Here is a 21,087-nt window from a genome sequence, read left to right on the forward strand (position 1 = left end):
TAGTTATGGCTACAGAGCCAGTATGTTGCAGTGGTCTCTGTATGAGGATGATCAGCTTTCAGAGAGCTGCATGTAGCTGAGTGTGAATGTGCCTGGTTGGCCAAGCTACAGTGGGGAGAACAAGTATTTGATACACTGCCGATTTTGCAGGTTTTCCCACTTACAAAGCATGTAGAAGTCTGTAATTGTTATCATAGGCACTCTTCAACTGTGAGTGACTGAATCTAAAACAAAAATCCAGAAAATCAAATTGTATGATTTTTAAGTAATTAATTTGCATTTTATTGCATGACATAAGTATTTGATACATCAGAAAAGCAGAACTTAATATTTGGTACAGAAAACTTTGTTTGCAATTACAGAGATCATACGTTTCCTGTTGTTCTTGACCAGGTTTGCACACACTGCAGCAGGGATTTTGGCCCACTCCTCCATAGACCTTCTCCAGATCCTTCAGGTTTCGGGGCTGTCGCTGGGCAATACAGACTTTCAGCTCCCTCCAAAGATGTTCTATTGGGTTCAGATCTGGAGACTGGCTAGGCCACTCCAGGACCTTGAGATGCTTCTTACGGAGCCACTCCTTAGTTTCCCTGGCTGTGTGTTTCGGGGCGTTGTCATGCTGGAAGACCCAGCCACGACCCATCTTCAATGCTCTTACTGAGGGAAGGAGGTTGTTGGCCAAGATTACGCGATACATGGCCCCATCCATCCTCCCCTCAATACGGTGCAGTCGTCCAGTCCCCTTTGCAGAAAAGCACCCCCCAAAAAGTTTCCACCTCCATGCTTCACGGTTGGGATGGTGTTCTTGGGGTTGTACTCATCCTTCTTCTTCCTCCAAACACGGTGAGTGGAGTTTAGACCAAAAAGCTATATTTTTGTCTCATCAGACCACATGACCTTCTCCCATTCCTCCTCTGGATCATTCAGATGGTCATTGGCAAACTTCAGACGGGCCTGGACATGCGCTGGCTTGAGCAGGGGGACCTTGCATGCGCTGCAGGATTTTAATCCATGACGGCATAGTCTGCTACTAATGGTTTTCTTTAGTGGTCCCAGCTCTCTTCAGGTCATTGACCAGGTCCTGCCGTGTAGTTCTGGGCTGATCCCTCACCTTCCTCATGATCATTGATGCCCCACGAGGTGAGATCTTGCATGGAGCCCCAAACCGAGGGAGATTGACCGTCATCTTGAACTTCTTCCATTTTCTAATAATTGCGCCAACAGTTGTTGCCTTCTCACCAAGCTGCTTGCCTATTGTCCTGTAGCCCATCCCAGCCTTGTGCAGGTCTACAATTTTATGCCTGATGTCCTTACACAGCTCTCTGGTCTTGGCCATTGTGGAGAGGTTGGAGTCTGTTTGGTTGAGTGTGTGGACAGGTGTCTTTTATACAGGTAATGAGTGGAGAACAGGAGGGCTTCTTAAAGAAAACTGACTGAATTCTTACTGGTTTTTAGGTGATCAAACATGTATGTCATGCAATAAAATGCAAATTAATTATTTAATAATCCTACAATGTGATTTTCTGGATTTTTGTTTTACATTCCGTCTCTCACAGTTGATGTGCACCTATGATAAAAACTACAGACCTCTACATGCTTTGTAAGGAAAACCTGCAGAATTGGCAGTGTATCAAATACTTGTTCTCCCCACTGTAGGTACAGAGGAAGGTAGCTCTGTGTTCTGTCCCCCCACACATCTGGTCTCAGCCCTATGAACCCAGTCCCATTGTTAGCCTGTGGTTCTGGCCATGTGATAAAACCACACTGTTTATTACTACATGCATCTTTTGGTACTGTCTCCTTGTACTTCACAAACTGACTCTGTGTTGTAGGGGGATGGACAAACTGACTCTGTGTTGTAGGGGGATGGACAAACTGACTCTGTGTTGTAGGGGGATGGACAAACTGACTCTGTGTTGTAGGGGGATGGACAAACTGACTCTGTGTTGTAGGGGGATGGACAAACTGACTCTGTGTTGTAGGGGGATGGACAAACTGACTCTGTGTTGTAGGGGGGTGGACAAACTGACTCTGTGTTGTAGGGGGGTGGACAAACTGACTCTGTGTTGTAGGGGGGTGGACAAACTGACTAATGAAAGTGAGCTGTTTGTTGCATCCAGTTGATGGTCTAGCTAAACTCCATCTCGATTGTGAACTCCAATTCAGTTTTCGAATTCCTCCTTGCTGTAAGCCACTAAAGAGAACAGGAATTAGGATTGTAGTTAACCGTCTGGAATATTAAAGGAGCAGACCAGACCCCTGGGATAATGTGTACGGTTTGAATCCCTGGTTGAAAGGGTCCTTATGGAGTAACAGGTGGAGTGAGACGTTATTCATAATGCAGTGCTGTTTTAATGGACTGTATGCATGAGTGGAGCCATTCGCCCCTGGCTAACGCTAAAGCACTCGGCCAGTAAGACGGCCTACCTCTGACATTTCGCCATGAGGGCCTCATTCCTGGCTGGCTGTACGGTCCGTGTCCCGAATGGTGACCTATTCCCTGAGCAGCGCGCCCCTTTTCACAGGCTTTGGTCAATGGAGGTGGCCCATGAAGGGAGTAGGGCGCCGTTTGAGCCGTGGCCTGCGACTAATTAGAATTAAAGGCATTTAACTGGGGAAGTGGAAAACTGCTCGTAAGAGTGGTAATGTGTGTGAAATGGACTTTGAATTAGCGCGAGTGAGGGAGAATGGCACAGTTGGTGTGATATAGGGCATCATCAGGTGTGTGTGTGTGTGTGTGTGTGGAGGCTCAAGGAGTGGACAGAACCTATAATATCACAGGCCGATGGATCACTGGTCTGAAAGCATATTTTCTCTCCTCCCGCGGTGCCTCTACTGGACCTTATTAATCACACCGACATGCGGCGGTGCAGCTTTTAGTGGGACTCTGCTGGAGGCAGCCGAAGACCATGTAACACTAACAGTCTACTGAGACTCTGGCCCGCTGGGCTGGTGAAGAATAATCGCCCATCACTGTTATCCTCATCCATATCTCCATCATCCACACCACCTGCACCGGTCGTGGGCGGTCACTAATCCTCATCCCGCGTCTTAGCGGTTTGCCATTGTGCTGTAAATATGATATTTGATATATACATCGGTATCTGCTTTGACGGCCTGAGTAGTGTACTATGGAAATTGCATTCAATATGTGTGTTTGAAATGCCAGGTCGGGTCCCAGTCCGCCTCTGCCTGAATCCGTACAGCATACAGAGTAGTCTGTCACTATGTGCTGTGGTAATGAGAACAGGTCCTTCCTCACCCTGTGTCCTTATCATTCTGCTCTGCTCCACAACAACATTCCTCAGTACGACCCTCTGTCCATCCGCTCAGCCTGCCTGGAATCATTCAGTTCTGAAAACCCAGACTGAGTTTTGGTGGAGCGGTGATGGAGCTGAAGAGAGGCCAATCAGGCAGGAGAAGGAAGGAATGGAGCCACTGGATTGGCAGACTACCCAATCACCGGCTAACAGGTGTAATTGAGCAACTTGGCTTCAAGTGGAGCAGGTTAATGGTAGATGACTCCTTCATTCAGTGCCTCCACACACCACTGGGCTCGGCAAGTCAGAGATCGGGATACAACTCCTCCAGAACATCGCTAGCCAAGCCATCCTGAATCCTGTTGCAATGCTTGCCTACCCAGAAGTCAGCCAAACCACTGAGTCGAACTGACAAACTCTGTAAGCGTGCAGGCGCCTGGCCTGCCACAAGAAGCCGCTATGGCTCACTGAGACCAGGAATCCCCTGCTAGTCCCACCCTTTCTTGATACCTCTGTACAGTTTTGACTCTGTCAACCAGACATTGGAGTTACTGAAGGAAATAACTTTGTATAGGCTTTTGTTTGGTCTCCCGTCGGCATGGTTCAACCAAGAGAGTCAGCAGAACTGAGCGCAGGCGTTTTAGAACATCCTGGAGGTAACTATGGCCAGTTTCTTTGTGGTTCCATGGGCTTACATCATGGTCTGCTTTCATGTTTGGAGAGACTGACAGGGTGTTATACAGAGTCACAACGAGGTTACCCCCCCATGGATGGGGTACATGGAGTTGATGTCAACGTGATGTTGTGGCCTCAGAGCTTTACCGACCCATCTCAAGCTTGAAGTGGCTGGCCGACATCCAAGCAGAGATGTGTTGCCATCTGGACACATCTGAATGTAGTTGTGTGTTGTCGGCACAGCAATGATAAGAGAGACAATGTGAGTACATGACAGAGCCAGGTGACTCGGTTTGTAAAGAAGGGCCTTAAACTGATCCCTGGGGGACACCAGTATTGAGACCACATGACGCAGCCATGACTCTCTAACTGGCTCCTTTCAACCCGCCTGATAGGATGGAATCCAGGAGCGTGAAGATGCTAAACCCTAAGAGGGTGATGAAGAAAATCCGTTGGATCAGTGCCAAAGGCAGTAGACGGATTACGGAAGGAGGATGAAGACTGACAGAACCAGTTGGAGAGCCTCTGTGACCCAGAGGGGATACCAGCCTGTAGTTTTAGAAAGAGGGGATACCAGCCTGTAGTTTTAGACAGAGGGGATACCAGCCTGTAGTTTTAGACAGAAGGGATACCAGCCTGTAGTTTTTGATAGAAGACATACCAGCCTGTAGTTTTAGACAGAGGGGATACCAGCCTGTAGTTTTAGACAGAAGGGATACCAACCTGTAGTTTTAGATAGAAGGGATACCAGCCTTTAATTTTAGACAGAAGGGATACCAGCCTGTAGTTTTAGACAGAAGGGATACCAGCCTTTAATTTTAGACAGAGGGGATACCAGCCTGTAGTTTTAGACGTAAGGGACACCACCCTGTAGTTTTAGACAGAGGGGATACCAGCCTGTAGTTTTAGACGTAAGGAGGGTCATCAGGATGGAGACGTTTTTTGTTTTTGAATGAGGGAAGGTCTCCAGGTCTGTAGAGAGGATTTGAGGGGTCAGGTTGTTCTCAATGAGGAGCAAATGGAGTCAATGAAGTGTTATGAGTTGACAAATACCCCAGCAGAAAGGGACATGAATGAGCATTGCAGTGAGATTGGCAGGCAGACAGAGATTAATTCAAGAACACTACCTGCCTTGTTAGTGAGAGGTGACTGGGAACAGGTGAGGTCAAAAGACAAAAGGAGTGTAAAGTAAGAGGTACAGATGAATTAAAGTTGGGCATTCTGAGGGTTGAAGTCACCCAGTACAATGAGGGGTCAGCCATTGTTGAGAAACTAGCTAATCAAACTGTCAGGCACACTAAAGAAGCGTCCAAGGCCACAGTGGGTGATAGATGACAACAATGTCGAACGGACAGGTCATAGTGACAGCATGGAATACCAAAGAGGAGGCAGGCAGATGACACAGAGGGGAGAAGAGAAAATCGATGTTCAGGCGATATATGGCACGTGAAAACCTAGTCAGATGAGCAGCAATGTTCTCTGGGGTAAACCATCTCTTCGTCAGGCCCAAAAAACATTATGGACTAAAGGGCAATTTTGGCTGAGATTTCCACAGTGAGCCTGTGAGTCTTGGAATTCCACATGGGTTAAGCTCGCAATTAGAAGGGTTTCCGCCTGAAGGTGGTGAGCGTCTGTGAATCCTACAGAGACGTCAGGAGTGAACAGGGGTGAAAAAAACCACATACTAGCCTGAACAGAAATAGCAAAAAGAGATCATGAAAGAACCCGGAAAAATGGCAGTCAGATGCCTTCCGTCGTTCCTTCTTCAAATGACTTTAAAGAACATTCATGTTTGTGTTAGTGTTGTACAGAAAGTGTTGTTTTCACTTGTAGAAGAATGGTGGCACGCTGAGACACATACACACACACACACATATTGAGGGAAAGACACACTGAGAGACACACAGAGAGAGAGACACACACACAAACACACACTGAGACAGAGACACACACGGAGTGAGAGGCAGATTAACTGGGATAGACACAGAGCTAAAGAGACAGTAAGAGAGAGAAAGAGAGGGGCAGGGAAGAAGAGATCGAGAGAGAGAGAGTGACAGAGAGAGGAAGAGTAGTGTAGAGAGGGAGGGGAAAAGAGGAAGAGCAGTGTTGGGAGGGAGGGGAAGAAGGAGGAAGAGCTGTGTAGGGAGGGAGGGGAAAAGAGGAAGAGTAGTGTAGGGAGGGAGGGGAAGAGGGAGGAAGAGCTGTGTAGGGAGGGAAGGGAAAAGAGGAAGAGTAGTGTAGGGAGGGAGGGGAAGAGAAGAAGAGCAGTGTTGGGAGGGAGGGAAGAGGGAGGAAGAGCTGTGTTGGGAGGGAGGGGAAGAGGGAGGAAGAGCTGTGTAGGGAGGGAGGGGAAGAGGGAGGAAGAGCTGTGTAGGGAGGGAGGGGAAGAGGGAGGAAGAGCTGTGTAGGGAGGGAAGGGAAGAGGGAGGAGGAGCTGTGTAGAGAGGGAGGGGAAGAGGGAGGAAGAGCTGTGTAGGGAGGGAGGGGAAGAGGGAGGAAGAGCTGTGTAGGGAGGGAGGGGAAGAGGGACTCTCAGGGAGAGAGGGGTCACTAAGAGAGAAGTGGAGAGCATGGTACTTTAGTAGATCAATGGCGTCAGCAGCTCCAGTCCAGCTCTCAGATCGTGGTTAGAACATTAAACAGATAATGGAATTCCTGATCTATGGTGCCACAGCCCTCTGTCTCCATTCATATTGACCTAATACCACATACCCTCTGTCTCCATTCACATTTATTGACATAATACCATAGCCTTCTGCAGGTAGTGTACTAGCATTTTTATTGCGGCTGTAATCAATCAAATTTATCAATCAAATTCATTTATAAAGCCCTTTTTACAACAGCAGTTGTCACAAAGTGCTTTACAGAGACACCCGGCCTTAAACCCCAAGGAGCAAACAACAGCAGTGTTGAACTGTAATGAGCCTTCTATGCAGTGGCTAGGTGAGCTGAATGCAGTGGCTAGGTGGAGCTGTATGTAGTGGCTAGGTGGAGCTGTATGCAGTGGCTAGGTGAGCTGTATGCAGTGGCTTGGTGAGCTGTATGCAGTGGCTTGGTGTGCTGTATGCAGTGGCTTGGTGTGCTGTATGCAGTGGCTATGTGAACTCTGCAGTGGCTAGGTGAGTAGAAAATGGTATGTCTTAATAGTCCAAAATGTCCAAAGTCACAATTATTATTATTATTATTATTAAGTTCATAACACCAGAAACAGAGGCATGGAAGATGGCTCAGGGAGATTAGGGGCATGTGTCTTAAGACCTGCCGTTGATAGAGCGTGGGCTTTGTGGACATGTGAAAAGGGAAGTATTTATTTTGTCATGATGGAATTGGCAAAAGACTCCATTATGGATCACTCAGAAAGTCTGCAGCTCCGGACGTTAAACTGGACAATAGGACCAGACGTTAAACTGGTCACTAGAACCAGACCTTAAACTGGTCGCTAGAACTAGACATTAAACTGGTCACTAGAACCAGACTTTAAACTGGTCACTAGAACCAGACCTTAAACTGTTCGCTAGAACTAGACATTAAACTGGTCACTAGAACCAGACCTTAAACTGGTCGCTAGAACCAGACATTAAACTGGACACTAGATCCCAGACCTTTACCTGGACACTAGAACCAGACATTAAACTGGACACTATAACCAGACCTCTACCTAGACTCTAGAACCGGACCTTAAACTGGAAACTAGAACCAGACCTCTATGTGGACACTAGAACCAGACCTCTATGTGGACACTAGAACCCAGACCTCTATCTGGACTAAAACCAGTCATCTATCTGGACACTAGAACCAGACCTCTATCTGGACACTTAAACCTGTCCTGTATCTGGACACTAGAACCAGACCTCTAGCTGGACACTGAAACTAGTCCTCTATCTGGACACTAGATCTGACGAAGCCAACAAGCTGTTTCTTTTGCAGACATTAAATGACTGGTCTGAGTTAGACATGTTGATGAGAAGTTTCCCTTCCTGTGATCTTTTGCTCTTTTGAGGTTGGCTTGGATCTCCTGGCATTTCAAGAGCTTGGCGGTGCGGGCCTTGCAAGCCTGTGGATCCAGGGGGACCACCAGATGGTGGTTGGCATATTGCGGTCTGCCCCCCCATACCCTCCCCTATGGCCAGGTACACTAATGAATACATGGGGGAGATGATCACATTTTCTGGCATGGAACATTTCAATTGGCAACGAAACTTTGTTCTCTGTTATCGCGAATGATGAGGAATACAGTATGGCAGAACGCCTACTCATTTTTTGCAGCTGTTTCTGAGGTGCGTTCTGGTTTTGTGTTGCCAAGTTGACATGTTGGGCAACAGGCTGGCCAATCCCTCTTCCGGATATGAATTTGGCTAACGCTCTTTTCCAGAGTGATTTACAGGAGCAGTAAAGGTTGCATGCCTTGCTCAAGGGCACAACAATAGATTTTCACCTCGTCATCTCAGCGGTGCTCTATGGATTACAGGCCAAAACCGCTGACCACCAGACTAGGAGCGGACCATCTGCTGTTTCTTCTTATAAGACCATGCATTGAAATCAGCCACCTGTCCTGAATGTAATGAGTGAATAGCTGAAGAACTATGCCTGTATTTGAGGACAAGGCCCAATGTAATTTAAATTTCGTGAAATGTCATGAGTTTGCTTTGTACATGTATTCAGTATTCACTTCAGTTCACTGTTGTGTATACATGTATCCTTTTCCTTGTGCTTTATGGGTCCGTGGCCTGACGGGGTTGTTGGCGATACTCACATGACCATGGTGCTCAGACCTTGCTCTGGAAAATCCCCTGATATAAAGGTCTATTATATTCCCCAGATATTCAACCCTCTTCATCTTCTCCATGGTTCTGCCTCATGGCTGGTGGAAATAACTACTTGTTTCTGCCTTTCACAGCTTTGATTGCGTGATGTAATTCTCTGTTCAATTTAATTCCAACCCCTCCTTCGAAATGAGCTCTGTTGTTTTACAATACAATCACTCTCTCATTATCCCCACATAATTACTGCTGTAGCTGGATCAATTGGACTGTAACACTACAGACAGACAGACAGGCAGGCAGGCAGACGGGCAGACTGGATGGCAGGCAGACAGAGAAATAATGTTTTCACTGTTTTCTCTTGTCATGGTTTTTGTTTGTCTTTTGTTTTACGTCTTTTTCTGTGTTCCCAGCAGAAAGTGCCTCAAAGCCATACAGAGAAACATAATCAATTCAATTAGAAAGCTTGTTCATTTAGGGAGATAATTTATTTCTAAATTCCTGACAGAGCAGACAGGATATCAACCTACTCTCGAGTGCTGAAACGCAGCACAACTTGGAAATGAAAAATCTGTGAGTTTTAGCTGGTTTCTGGTTGGCCAAACGAAGCAAAATATGAATGGGATTTGTTTTTTTTCTTAGTATCTTTTACTGTAGGCAGCATGTAGGTATTTGCCATTTGACACTCCTTGGTCCTACAGTCTCCAAAGACAGGTCTAGTAGTGTTTCCTGTCTCAATAATCAAAATGATCAATGGATCAAATGAGTGGCCCACATATGATTACCTCAGATGGAGTAGACAAACACGGGCTTACACACAGCATAGCCATGTGACCAGGGACCTGAACCAGACATTTTTCAGATATTATTCACATGATAAATATCACGTATGCCAGACAAATGTAAAAATCTTTAAAAGTTAATTGATGTGTTGTCCTACTGTGTGGACCTAGGGGAGAGATACTGTTATTCCTCTAATTACACTATTACAACTGATGACTGGGTTTAAATGGGGAGAACAGGTTCAGTTTACAGCTGTGTTGGAAACCTTATAAACTAAATCTGCTGTGACAGCCGACACGCTGAAATCATTCTGGATGTAATTCAAGCCTGAAATTATCATAGTTATGTTGAAGTTTTACTTAGCAATGGCACTGGATTCTGTTCTGTTGTGACAGTTTGAAGTGACAGTTAATCACTCATTCAAATGTAAGTTGTCCTCACATTTGTACAATGTTCATATACGTCCTCTCCCTCTCCTTGTGTTTTTCTCCTTCTTTTCTTTCCGTCACTCTGTCTCTCTCTTTAAAGCAAATGAGTAACACTACTCACATCATTCTGTGAATATTCTAAAAGAGGCTTCAGAACCTGCTTCAGAACCTGACTCCGGCTGGCTGACCCCGTGGTCACGTTCCTAACGACACCCTGTTTCCTGTTGGGAGTGGAGCGCTGTTTGGCACATAGCGCCTGTGTTAAATGGCCCTTTGTCTTTTTCGTCTTTTCTCTGGTCATTCAACTCATTGAGCACCAGGCTGTATACACTCAGTGTTGAGTCAGTAGTCAGCAGATCCAGCTAATTACAATCAGGCCTGGTGTTCACATCCCAGCGATAATGATCTAGAACCGTCAGCAGCATCTGGGCCACAAAGAAGGCTCCTCCCAAATGCCACCCTGTTCGCTATGGAGAGATCAATGGGGCCTGGTTGAAAGGAGTTCAAAATAAAAATAGTAGTGTGCAGTTTGGGATTCACTCACAGGAAGGGCCAAACAACTAATGTGTGATTGTCTCTGTAATATAAATTATATTTTTCATCCCTCGCTTCACTCTGATTAAAAAACATGGTCTTTGTTGCCAGAAGGATTCAGTCTGAAATCCCAGCAGCAGAAGATGTCTGTTGTTCTTCTATAAAGGTGCCCTCCATCTCTGATCAGATCTCTGCTAATATCAACATCTGGAACGGAACGCGTCCAAGACCGACAGCTGCTGATGGGACGAGGATGGAGCAGAATCATGCTGAATTAGTCAGAGGATGGCTGGACCGGTCTGATGAGATGTGGGGATTGGACCAGGTGGACCGGTCTGAGATGTGGGGATTGGACCAGGCTGGACCGGTCTGATGAGATGTGGGGATTGGACCAGGTGGGTTGGTCTGAGATGTGGGGATTGGAACAGGCTGGACCAGTCTGATGAGATGTGGGGATTGGAACAGGCTGGACCGGTCTGATCAGGTGTGGGGTTTGGACCAGGTGGATTGGTCTGAGATGTGGGGAGTGGACCAGGTGGACCGGTCTGATGAGATGTGGGGATTAGACCAGGTGGACCGGTCTGATCAGGTGTGGGGTTTGGACCAGGTGGATCGGTCTGAGATGTCTGGATTGGATCGGAGACGTGTTGTTGGAAAATAAACGCATTCCAGCAGGTTGTCTGTTAGTGTGTCTGAACAGGACTGGTATGACTTGTGATTTCCTCTTTCACAGAGCTGAGGATGCCAGTCCAGTGGAAACCAATCCACTGCTTCGGACTAGGGGTGTCAGAGATGCACACTACATAGGCTAAAGGGTGCTGTTTGGACCACACCCAGTTAGATAACGCCACGCAGGACGGCTGCTCGTCTTCCATTACCTAGAAACGTCCCATTGGGTAACAGTGTGTGCCTCTCATCCCCCACGGACTCGGCTCTGCCTCAGTAAGGTCCTGTGTGGCTTTCAGAAATTCACTGCCACCCGAGTTCATGTGCCACTCTTGGGCCTCGGGAGTCCCGCCTTGGGCTGTGCAAATTGATTGTTGCCTGCCGCAAAAATGGGGGTCTGGAGAAACAGAATTTTGAGCGAAATTAGTACCATTTCTGTCGTCGGAGCAGGACTGCAGTTCTGGACGAGGCTGCTTGCTGTGTTGCTGTCCGTAACGGTGGTGTGGGAACTGGGATAACCGCAGCAGGGCTGTTTGAACGCATTGTGACAAAAAGCATCTCGCTGGATTACATTTCCCACCATGACCGTTAGCCTTCTCACCGCAATACCACCATAGCCATGCTGTGAACCTGCACAGTGTTTTCCCCTAACCAGTGCCTGCTGTGCAGTGTAACTGCTGCCCCGCTAGCCGTCAGCCGCTGCCCCGCTAGCCGTCAGCCGCTGCCCCGCTAGCCGTCAGCCGCTGCCCCGCTAGCCGTCAGCCGCTGCCCAGCTAACCGTCAGCCGCTGCCCAGCTAACCGTCAGCCGCTGCCCAGCTAACCGTCAGCCGCTGCCCTGCTAGCCTTTAGCCGCTGCCCTGCTAGCCTTTAGCCGCTGCCCTGCTAGCCTTTAGCCGCTGCCCTGCTAGCCGTACTATAGTAAATCTCAATCAACTCTGTGTGCAACTGGGAGTCAACTTGGCAGCTCTCTCCTTGCCACCCCCTCGACCACCGTTCCAAAAACATGTTCTCCTCAATCAGCGACCAAAAGAAATCCCGCCCCCTGAACAGTTCATTTCCCTGCTGTGGCACTTGGCAACTGGCCATCTGTCGCAGTGTGACTGTGCTCATCACATCAACCCTTCGCCACACAGTAGTAAGTCATATTCTGAGTAGGTGTAAACTTTAAATAAAATTAAGGCAAAACAGATACTTGGTAGGAAATTCTAACAGGAAATCAGATCAGATTCAGTAAAATACCACCAGGTCTTTGTCTCCATGGCCGTAATGCGGGCCTTGTTACCAGGCTGTTTCTCTCTTGTTGCTCCTGCCTGCACAATGGCAGTCAGCCAGCACCACATAGCATTCTGGATTCCTCCAGAATCTTGTCCTAGTACACACCAACCTACCAGGATGCAGCTGCCTCTGCATGGCTACGATCAGGCAGTCAGGTTACCTTACATCATACCAATGTAGTCTTCTCCATTATCGACAACATAAAAAGTGATTATGTAGTTGGTTTCATGTTGTCTTATCTGCTCGGTCTGAGATTCCTAGGCTTCATCCACCACTTTGTTCCAGACTGTCTCTCTTTGATTCTGTCTGTCTGGGGACTTCCAAGGCTCAGGAGAGGTTGATCAAACGCTCCCTCTGCCTTTTGATGGCTTGCCTTGACTCCTGATTGGTGGCAGTAAGTTCTGCTGGGGACCTGAGTTATGGCTGTGCCTTCAGCCAACCCCCCCCCTCCCCCCCCACTGCTGTACATCTGTAGGACCAGTCTGCCTCTCCCCTCCCAATGTAGAAACAGTCTGTCTCCCCCCACTGCACATCTGAGGAACCGGTCTGTCTCTCTCTACCAAGGTAGAACCAGTCTGTCTCTCTAACAAGGCAGAAGCAGTCTCTTTCACTACCATGGTACAACCAGTCTGTTGCTCCAGTCTGTCTCTCTCTCTGATTAGGTAGAACAAGTCTGTCTCTCCTTTGCAAGGTAGAATGAGTCTGTCTCTCTCTCCCATCCTGTCTTTCTCTCAGCAGGTGTAAACTGTCTGTCTCTCTGTCCCCAGGTGAGCACCTGCGTGTTTGTCCTCAGGGTTACACGTGCTGTACATCAGACATGGAGGACAAGCTGGGCCAGCAGAGCAAGCTGGAGTTTGAGAACCTGGTGGAGGAGACCAGTCACACCCTGAGGACCACCTTTGTCTCCAGACATAAAAAGTTTGACGGTAAGACGAACAAGTTTATGTTGTCTCATATCGTCTCATATCGAGCCTCTGGTCTTCCAGGGTCAGGGGAATGTAATGCACACATGACAGTGGAGTCTGTTGCTGTTATTATATAGTAAACACGTCATTCTAAATATTACACCCCTGCCAATTATGGGCAAACCGTTTCTGTGGCGTGAATCTCATCTGTCAAGTGGAACTGATGACATCACAGGGTCTGGCAGGAAGTGTACTTAGCTACTGACAGGAAGTGTACTTAGCTACTGACAGGAAGTGTACTTAGCTACTGACAGGAAGTGTTCACAGCAGCTGAAAATGTAATTATTATTTTTATTAGGGATCGATCACACCTAAAATTTTAATAGAAATGTTCAGATACCAGGTCTTGTGTGTGTCAATAGAATGTGGCAATTTTTGCTTTGTATATGAGCTCAGACAGAAGCTGTGGCATTGGTGTGTGTGGCATTGGTGTGTGTTACATTGGTTTGTGTGGCATTGGTGTGTGTTACATTGGTGTGTGTGTGTGGCATTGGTGTGTGTTACATTGGTGTGTGTGGCATTGGTGTGTGTTACATTGGTGTGTGTTACATTGGTGTGTGTGGCATTGGTGTGTGTGGCATTGGTGTGTGTAGCATTGGTGTGTGTTACATTGGTGTGTGTGGCATTGGTGTGTGTGGCATTGGTGTCAAAGATTTGTTGCCAACTGACTGAAATCTTAAACGGTGTAGCTGTCGTACCTGATTAACTGGACACATGTTATAGTTTGTATTAGTCATTATGCATCATGCCTGATTTTAGATTGGTGGCAGACAGATAAACTCCATTCTTTTCTTTGTGGAGACATTCCCACTTTCAGGGTTGTGTTGCCGTGAGATGATGGGACGATTCCACTGTGTGTTTGTATCCAGCTGTCAGGTGACATTGTGTTTATGATGTCATCTGCTAACATGATCCCTCATTCATCTGTACATTTGAATTTTGATGCATTAACACTGATTGATTTATGAAGGAGACTTCAAACTGGGATCCATTGTCAATCCACTGAAAACGGTGGGTCTGAATCTGCATAAAATATTTATGTATATATTTTTTTCTTATTATCCTCCTGGAAAAACTCTTTGGATTTAAATTACATTTTGGTATAATTGAGGCCTTTTGTGAAAGGTTCAAAGCTTCAATATTTTTGTATTAACCCACCAGATTCATGTTCGTTATACAAATATATTCATTTCACTTTATCTCATTTGCCATTCCAGATAAAATTAAATATATATTTTTTCATGTCCGGCTGAAGCTGTTGGTAGCGACCAGTTGATCTGATGATTGAGTGAGCAGAACTGCCATCTCCCAGATCATATTAACCGGCTGTGTTTGGGTCCACTACAGTGGGCTATATGATTAAACAGGAAAGGGTAAACGAGAGAAAGGTAAAAGTAGCTCCTCTAATGGATTAGATGCTAGCTTGTCATTGGAAGAACATGAGTGAGTGAGGGTGTTGGGGAATTGTAATTACAGCTGTTGGATTATAAATACCGTGTGAGATCAGCCTCAGAGGTTTCCTTCCTGGTTAAACCTCTGTTCTGCTTTTGCAATAATATAAATAGGAAAGAGTGTTCCATTTAGGACGCACATTATGGATGTCCGTAATTATCTCTCTCTTACGGAGCCATCGGTTTTATCCCAGTGTCTCCCGGAGGATCGATCAGATGGAGGGGAAGAGGAGAGGAAGGGGAGAGGAGAAGAGGGCAGGAAGGGGAGAGGAGAAGAGGACAGGAGGAGAAGGGAGGGGAAGGGGACAGGGGAAGGGGACAGGGGGAGGGGACAGGGCGAGGGGACAGGGCGAGGGGACAGGGGGAGGGGACAGGGGAAGGGTACAGGGTGAGGGGACAGGGGGAGGGGACAGGGGAAGGGGACAGGGCGAGGGGACAGGGCGAGGGGACAGGGGAAGGGGACAGGGGAAGGGGACAGGGCGAGGGGACAGGGGGAGGGGACAGGGGGAGGGGACAGGGGAAGGGTACAGGGTGAGGGGACAGGGGGAGGGGACAGGGGAAGGGGACAGGGCGAGGGGACAGGGCGAGGGGACAGGGGAAGGGGACAGGGGAAGGGGACAGGGTGAGGGAAAAGGGGAGGGGACAGGGGAAGGGGACAGGGGAAGGGGACAGGGTGAGGGGACAGGGGGAGGGGACAGGGTGAGGGGACAGGGGGAGGGGACAGGGGAAGGGGACAGGGGGAGGGGACAGGGGACAGGGGAATGGGACAGGGGGAGGGGACAGGGGGAGGGGACAGGGGAAGGGTACAGGGTGAGGGGACAGGGGGAGGGGACAGGGGGAGGGGACAGGGGAAGGGTACAGGGTGAGGGGACAGGGGAAGGGGACAGGGCGAGGGGACAGGGGGAGGGGACAGGGGGAGGGGACAGGGGGAGGGGACAGGGGAAGGGGACAGGGGGAGGGGACAGGAGGAGAAGGGAGGGGAAGGGGACAGGGGGAGGGGGGAGGGGAAGGGGACAGGGGGAGGGGACAGGGGGCAGGAGGAGAAGGGAGGGGAAGGGGACAGGGGGAGGGGGGAGGGAGAGGGGAGAGGGGACAGGGGGAGGGGACAGGGGGAGGGGGCAGGGTAAGGGGGAATCCAAGTATGCTGTGTTACAGGGCCATTAGTCATGTTTGACTGTGGACTTTTTTCGTGAAGTTTTCTTTCTGGGTTAAGGGAGTGTTCGTATGTTAGATTGTTTGGAGTAAAGTTTATAGGCGTTGCATCCTTCCTGGTCTAACCTCGTTGGTGCCGACTAAATAGATCATAGTCTCTGTCTTCCAATGAGGAGCTCAGCAGGCGTCCAAACCGGCACTGTGTTCTCGATTTAGTGCACTAATTTGAACCCAAAGCCCAGTTGAGACACGCACCATAAAGTGACATGGGTGGCATTTGGGATGCACTCGACATCTCCCCTATTAGGTTTCATACCATTGAGCTTTCTAGTATCTAACATGGTTCAGTGGTCATTGGCACCTGAGAGGAGAGCTGAGGAGCTCCATGAGCTGGTACATATCAGAGGATTGATGTGTTTACCTGTTATCTCAGAGAGTCCCAGGTGTGTCGGTCTGAGACACAACATTATTTATCAGCCTGAGAAATGCCTGATGAGTTTTATTGGTTTCAGTCTTCCATGACTTGCACCCAATTCCGCGAAACCAAGGAAAACCCAAAACACTGATGACGTTTGAGATGTTAACCAGACCTCACTGTGATGGTTTGTTGAATAATCATTGGTTTTTGTTTGACATAAACTTTAAAGTGAAATGCGTTTAAGCTTACATGGTGATTAATTGCTTTTCTATAAGATAATTTCTAAATGGGGTCTCTGAGTTTTCCATGCCTGCTTTGTTTTCCCTGGAGTCTATGTTGTCTATATTGTGTGGTTGAAATTCCCTCAAACATTTTACATTTTTATAGGTCCATATTTAGGACCATTTTACTTTGCTGTTTATTATCTTCTGTTATTCAGGCTTTCTGAGCACCATTTCGTCCAAGGTTTTTTCTCCCGAGATTTTCTAAGTACATTTGCTGTTTATTATCTTCTGTTATTCAGGCTTTCTGATGCCACCATTTCGTCCAAGGTTTTTGTCTTCCAGATTTTCCTCTAGTTACTTTTGCTGTTTATTTTATCTTCTGTTATTCAGGCTTTCTGAGCACCATTGCCGTTCCCAAGGTTTTTCCTCAGATGTTCTAGTACTTTGCTGTTATATATCTTCTGTTATTCAGGCTTTCTGAGCACCCATTTCGTCCAAGGTTTTTCTCCAGATGTTTCTAGTTAATTTGCTGTTTCATTATCTTCTAATTATTCAGGCTTCTGAGCACCATTGCGTCCAAGGTTTTCTCCAGATGTTCTAGTAATTTGCTGTTTATTATCTTCTGTTATTCAGGCTTTCTGATCCACCATTGCGTCCAAGGTTTTTCTCCAGATGTTCTAGTACTTTGCTTGTTTATTATCTTCTTTTATTCAGGCTTTCTGAGCCACCATTGCGTCCAAGGCTTTTCTCAGATGTTCTAGTACTTTGCCTGTTTTATTATCTTCTGTTATTCAGGCTTTCTGAGCACCATTGCGTCCAAGGTTTTCTCCAGAGTTCTAGTACTTTGCTGTTTATTATCTTCTGTATTCAGGCTTTCTGAGCACCATTTCGTCCAAGGTTTTCTCCAGATGTTCTAGTACTTTGCTGTTTATTATCTTCTGTTATTCAGGCTTTCTGAGCACCATTGCGTCCAAGGTTTTCTCCAGATGTTCTAGTACTTTGATGTTTATTATCTTCTGTTATTCAGGCTTTCTGAGCACCATTGCGTCCAAGGTTTTCTCCAGATGTTCTAGTACTTTGCTGTTTATTATCTTCTGTTATTCAGGCTTTCTGAGCACCATTTCGTCCAAGGTTTTCTCCAGATGTTCTAGTACTTTGCTGTTTATTATCTTCTGTTATTCAGGCTTTCTGAGCACCATTGCGTCCAAGGTTTTCTCCAGATGTTCTAGTACTTTGCTGTTTATTATCTTCTGTTATTCAGGCTTTCTGAGCACCATTTCGTCCAAGGTTTTCTCCAGATGTTCTAGTACTTTGCTGTTTATTATCTTCTGTTATTCAGGCTTTCTGAGCACCATTGCGTCCAAGGTTTTCTCCAGATGTTCTAGTACTTTGCTGTTTATTATCTTCTGTTATTCAGGCTTTCTGAGCACCATTTCGTCCAAGGTTTTCTCCAGATGTTCTAGTACTTTGCTGTGGGGTCGATTAAATGGTTGCATTCCACCTCTTAGAAGGCAAAGTGTTGATCTCAGGGCCATAAAAACAAATACTGCAGATTAGACCAATATTGGGATTGGATGAAGTTGCAGCACAGGTTTGTGGTATATCAGTGAAGGAGCAGCAGAGGTTAGTGGTATGTTGGTGAAGGAGCAGCAGAGGTTTGTGGTATATCAGTGAAGGAGCAGCAGAGGTTAGTGGTATGTTGGTGAAGGAGCAGCAGAGGTTTGTGGTATGTTGGTGAAGGAGCAGCAGAGGTTAGTGGTATGTTGGTGAAGGAGCAGCAGAGGTTTGTGGTATATCAGTGAAGGAGCAGCAGAGGTTAGTGGTATGTTGGTGAAGGAGCAGCAGAGGTTTGTGGTATATCAGTGAAGGAGCAGCAGAGGTTAGTGGTATGTTGGTGAAGGAGCAGCAGAGGTTTGTGGTATGTTGGTGAAGGAGCAGCACAGGTTAGTGGTATGTTGGTGAAGGAGCAGCAGAGGTTTGTGGTATGTTGGTGAAGGAGCAGCAGAGGTTAGGGGTATGTTGGTGAAGGAGCAGCAGAGGTTTGTGGTATGTTGGTGAAGGAGCAGCAGAGCTTAGTGGTATGTTGGTGAAGGAGCAGCAGAGGTTAGTGGTATGGTGGTGAAGGAGCAGCAGAGGTTAGTGGTATGTTGGTGAAGGAGCAGCAGAGGTTAGTGGTGTGTTGGTGAAGGAGCAGCAGAGGTTAGTGGTATGGTGGTGAAGGAGCAGCAGAGGTTAGGGGTATGTTGGTGAAGAAGCAGCAGAGGTTAGTGGTACATCTGCGTTGGAGGCCCCTATTGAAGTAAAGGGAGATCATGGGTTCAAGTCAATGGAAATGGTCCTCTCTCTCTTTTCAAGCTTTCTCTCATGTTTATCTTTTGTGATTTCTCTTTTTCTATTTCCTGTCTTTTTCTCCCTTTGGTTTCTGGCAGTATGGCCTCACAAAGCTACTTGACTGTACACTTTGTCTGATAAAAATGAAAACTTGATAAAATGACTGATCTTTTTGATCCTTCCACTGGGCTGTAACTATGGTAACCACGGTGTCAAGGGCCTGTTCTGTGAAACGTCAAATTCATGGTGACTGTCTGACTCTTAAAGTCTCCAAAAAGAGACTCCGTCTTTTCACCACTCACCGGTCCCAATGTTCAGGAATGTAGCCCGTCTCACCTGGTCAGTGTGGATCCACATCTGGCCTGTCATCCCACATGGCCGTGGTGAACAAGCTAAAGTCCTGGTTGAGCTGAAGCCTTGCTTCAGTGATCCCTTTGATCCTGTCCCAAAGGGTTGAGTCTGAGGGCCCAGATATGAAGTCACATGTATTTCAGAAGAACACAGTAATGTACATTAGTGTGTCAGAACCAAGCAAGCAGGTTTATTTATATAGCACAATTCATATATCGAAGCAATTCAATGTGCTATACAATGCAAAATATATGAAAGTACAATAACATAAAAACAAATACTCAATGAAAACATCAAACAAATGAAAACATCATATTAAGAAAAATATAATAAGAAAACATAAAGATAAAAAATGGGATAAAACATAGGAAGCTATAAGGCTAAACAGTGTGGTTAAGTTTAAGTGCTCAGTCATAGGCACGTGAGAAGAGAAGTGTTTTTAACCTGGATTTAAAAATGTATACGTTTGGGGCACATCTAAGATCTTCTGGTAGTTTATTCCAGTTTTGTACAGCATAAGTGCTAAATGCAGCTTCTCCATATTTAGTTTGGACTCTGGGCTCTACTACCTGACCTGTGTTCATGGATCTAAGAGCCCTGCTCGGTTTATATTCTTCTAACATATCAGAAATGTATTCAGGGTCTAAATCATTCCGAGATTTATAAACTAAAAGCACCACTTTGAAATCTATTCTGTAACTGACTGGAAGCCAATGCAAAGATTTAAGAACCGGAGTGATCTGCTCTGTTCTCTTGGTCCTGGTTAACATTCTAGCAGCAGCTTTCTGAATGAGCTGCAGTTGTTTTACAGTCTTTTTGGGGAGTCCAGTTAAGGGGCCATCACAGGATTACTACTACTAGAGATAAAAGCATGGATGAGCTTCTCTTGGTCTTTTTGGGACACCAAATCTTTGATTCTGGCAATATTTTTTAGATGATAGAATGCTGTTTTGGTGACCGCTTTGATATGACTGTTAAATGTGAGGTCTGAGTCTATCAGAACACCAAGAATACGCACCTGATCCCTGGTTTTAAGGGCCCAAGAATCCAGCTCTTTACTAATAATTGTTCTTTTAATCTCATTCAATTGTTTAATTGTAGACAATTTTGGTTCATCCAGGTATTTATGTGCTCTATACAGTGACACAGAGAGTCTATTGAGCTGTTGTCATATGGTTCGAGAGACATATATATTTGAGTATCATCAGCATAGCTGTGGTAGTTAATGTTGTTGTTCTGTAGAATTTGGCCCAGAGGTAGCATATAGAGATTGAACAGAAGCGGTCCGAGAACTGATCCCTGTGGAACTCCACATGTCATAGCCACCCTATCAGATTCATGATTACCAATGGTGACAAAGTAACTCCGGCCATCTAGATAAAATTTTCCAGCCTGTCTATAAGTGTTCTATGATCTACAGTGTCAAATGCTGCACTGAGATCTAATAGAACCAGAACTGTTATTTTATCAGAATCAGTATTCAGCCGTATATCATTTAAAAATGTCCTCATGACCGTTTCAGGACTGTGGTGAGGTCGGAAACCTGAATGAACACAAAATTGCAGAAGCCATAAAGGGTTGCGCGGTGTTTACACTGAGCGTTAGTTCTGCATTATTAATTAAGTGAATTATTTTAAAACAGGACACCCTGAGCATAATTATCATTGTTATCTGAAAACTTTTCAGAGTATAAGGAACCTTTTAGTCCTGGTTAATGAGTCCCTACCTCAGACTGTTTGCAGTTCTCTCATCAAATGACAATCTCCTCACTCATTACACTACTATCAGTTTTATCTGGTTTCCACTAATATAC

At 46.4% G+C, this 21,087-nt stretch overlaps 1 protein-coding gene across 4 annotated transcripts in view; it reads left to right on the forward strand.

Annotated features, from left to right (window-relative positions):
• Positions 1–21,087, forward strand: part of gpc6a (glypican 6a) — a 154,413-nt gene that overhangs the window by 17,638 nt on the left and 115,688 nt on the right. For all 4 annotated transcript variants that reach the window (XM_034289736.1, XM_034289735.1, XM_029116698.2 and 1 more), the window contains exon 2: positions 13,150–13,308. In XM_034289736.1, the coding sequence (XP_034145627.1) occupies positions 13,200–13,308 (109 nt within the window). In that variant the 5' untranslated portion in view covers positions 13,150–13,199. The remainder of the gene's footprint in view (positions 1–13,149; positions 13,309–21,087) is intronic.

Source organism: Esox lucius, chromosome 22 (genome assembly GCF_011004845.1).
Source record: "Esox lucius isolate fEsoLuc1 chromosome 22, fEsoLuc1.pri, whole genome shotgun sequence".
NCBI classification, from domain to species: domain Eukaryota; kingdom Metazoa; phylum Chordata; class Actinopteri; order Esociformes; family Esocidae; genus Esox; species Esox lucius.